General features: G+C 63.5%; 1 protein-coding gene across 1 annotated transcript; it reads left to right on the top strand.

Annotated features, from left to right (window-relative positions):
* Nucleotides 1–132: 132 nt before the first annotated feature.
* Nucleotides 133–937, top strand: ABHD14B (abhydrolase domain containing 14B; the record flags this gene model as incomplete). The annotated part of the gene is made up of 2 exons (XM_010191078.1): nt 133–420; nt 755–937. Coding segments are annotated over 2 exons (471 nt in total), but the record flags the coding sequence as incomplete, so codon positions are not given.
* Nucleotides 938–1,167: the final 230 nt, after the last annotated feature.

Here is a 1,167-nt window from a genome sequence, read left to right as displayed (position 1 = left end):
CGGGTAAGGCGTGGTGGAGAGCACGGCCCCAGAGTGAGGTGGGGGCCAGGGGGAGACGATACTGCCTCTCGGGTTCACGGTACCAGGACGGCAACCCTGGCGTCCTGCTGTGCCGGCTTCTCCCGGTCACAGGGCAGCAGGGAACGTGACAGGGCAACTTCTGTCTCCCACGGCTCAGGGCTGGGTCGCTCCAAGGATGCTGTGGCCCCAGCGCCCGTGGGTCAGCTGGCACCAGGAACTTTCCTGAAAGCGGTTTTGGAGGCTCTGCATCTGGGTCCGGCCGTGGTGATCAGCCCGTCGCTCAGTGGCATGTACTCCCTGCCCTTCCTCTTCCAGCACAACCACCTGCTCAAGGCGTATGTGCCCGTGGCACCCATCTGCACGGAGAAATTCACAGCGGAGCAGTACGCCCAAATCAAAGTACGGCCCGGAGGGAGATTGAGGGACGCTGGGGACCAGGGAGGGGACAATGAGGAGAGGACCCTGGCACTGGGGTTGGGCAGGGGAAAGACCAAGTGAGCCAGAAACCCCATTGCCATAGAAAAGGGGAACATGGTGATGAAGGAACATGACTGTGGAGTAGCAGGAGGAAAAGAGTGAGCACTAGGAGACCCAGGAGCCTGAGCCTCAGTTTCCCCTTGGCATGGTAGGCAGGGGAGAAGGGCAAGTGTCTCCCCTCCGTCCCAGGGTATGCCAGCCAGGAACGGGTGCCTGGGTGCTGTTGGGAAGCTGAGAGTGTGTTCCCCCTCTGCAGACCCCCACGCTGATCGTGTACGGGGACCAGGACGCGGAGCTGGGGCAGCCCAGCCTGAACAACCTGCAGCACCTCCCCGAGCACCGGGTGCTGGTGCTGCAGGGCGCCGGACACGCCTGCTACCTGGACAAGCCCGACGAGTGGCACCGCGGGCTTCTGGCCTTCCTGCAGCAGCTGGAGTGAGCAGAACAGAACACCTGGAGGGGCCCATGGGGCTGGGGGACATGGCAAGCACACTCACCCCCGCGCCTGCGCGCTCACCCTTGCACAAACCCAGCTGCTTCCCTGGCGCTCCCGCCCAGCCCTGCCATGCGCTGCTGCCTTCCTTCGGACCAAATAAAACCCAAGCTCCACCACTGCTGTCCTGCCACCTTCCTCCTGCTTCTTTCCATCCTCCTTCCCTCATCCCCACC

Source organism: Mesitornis unicolor, unplaced genomic scaffold, assembly GCF_000695765.1.
Source record: "Mesitornis unicolor isolate BGI_N332 unplaced genomic scaffold, ASM69576v1 scaffold30880, whole genome shotgun sequence".
Taxonomy (NCBI): Eukaryota; Metazoa; Chordata; class Aves; order Mesitornithiformes; family Mesitornithidae; genus Mesitornis; species Mesitornis unicolor.
Note: the sequence above shows the minus strand (reverse complement) of the source record. Positions and strands in the feature narration are given on the sequence as shown.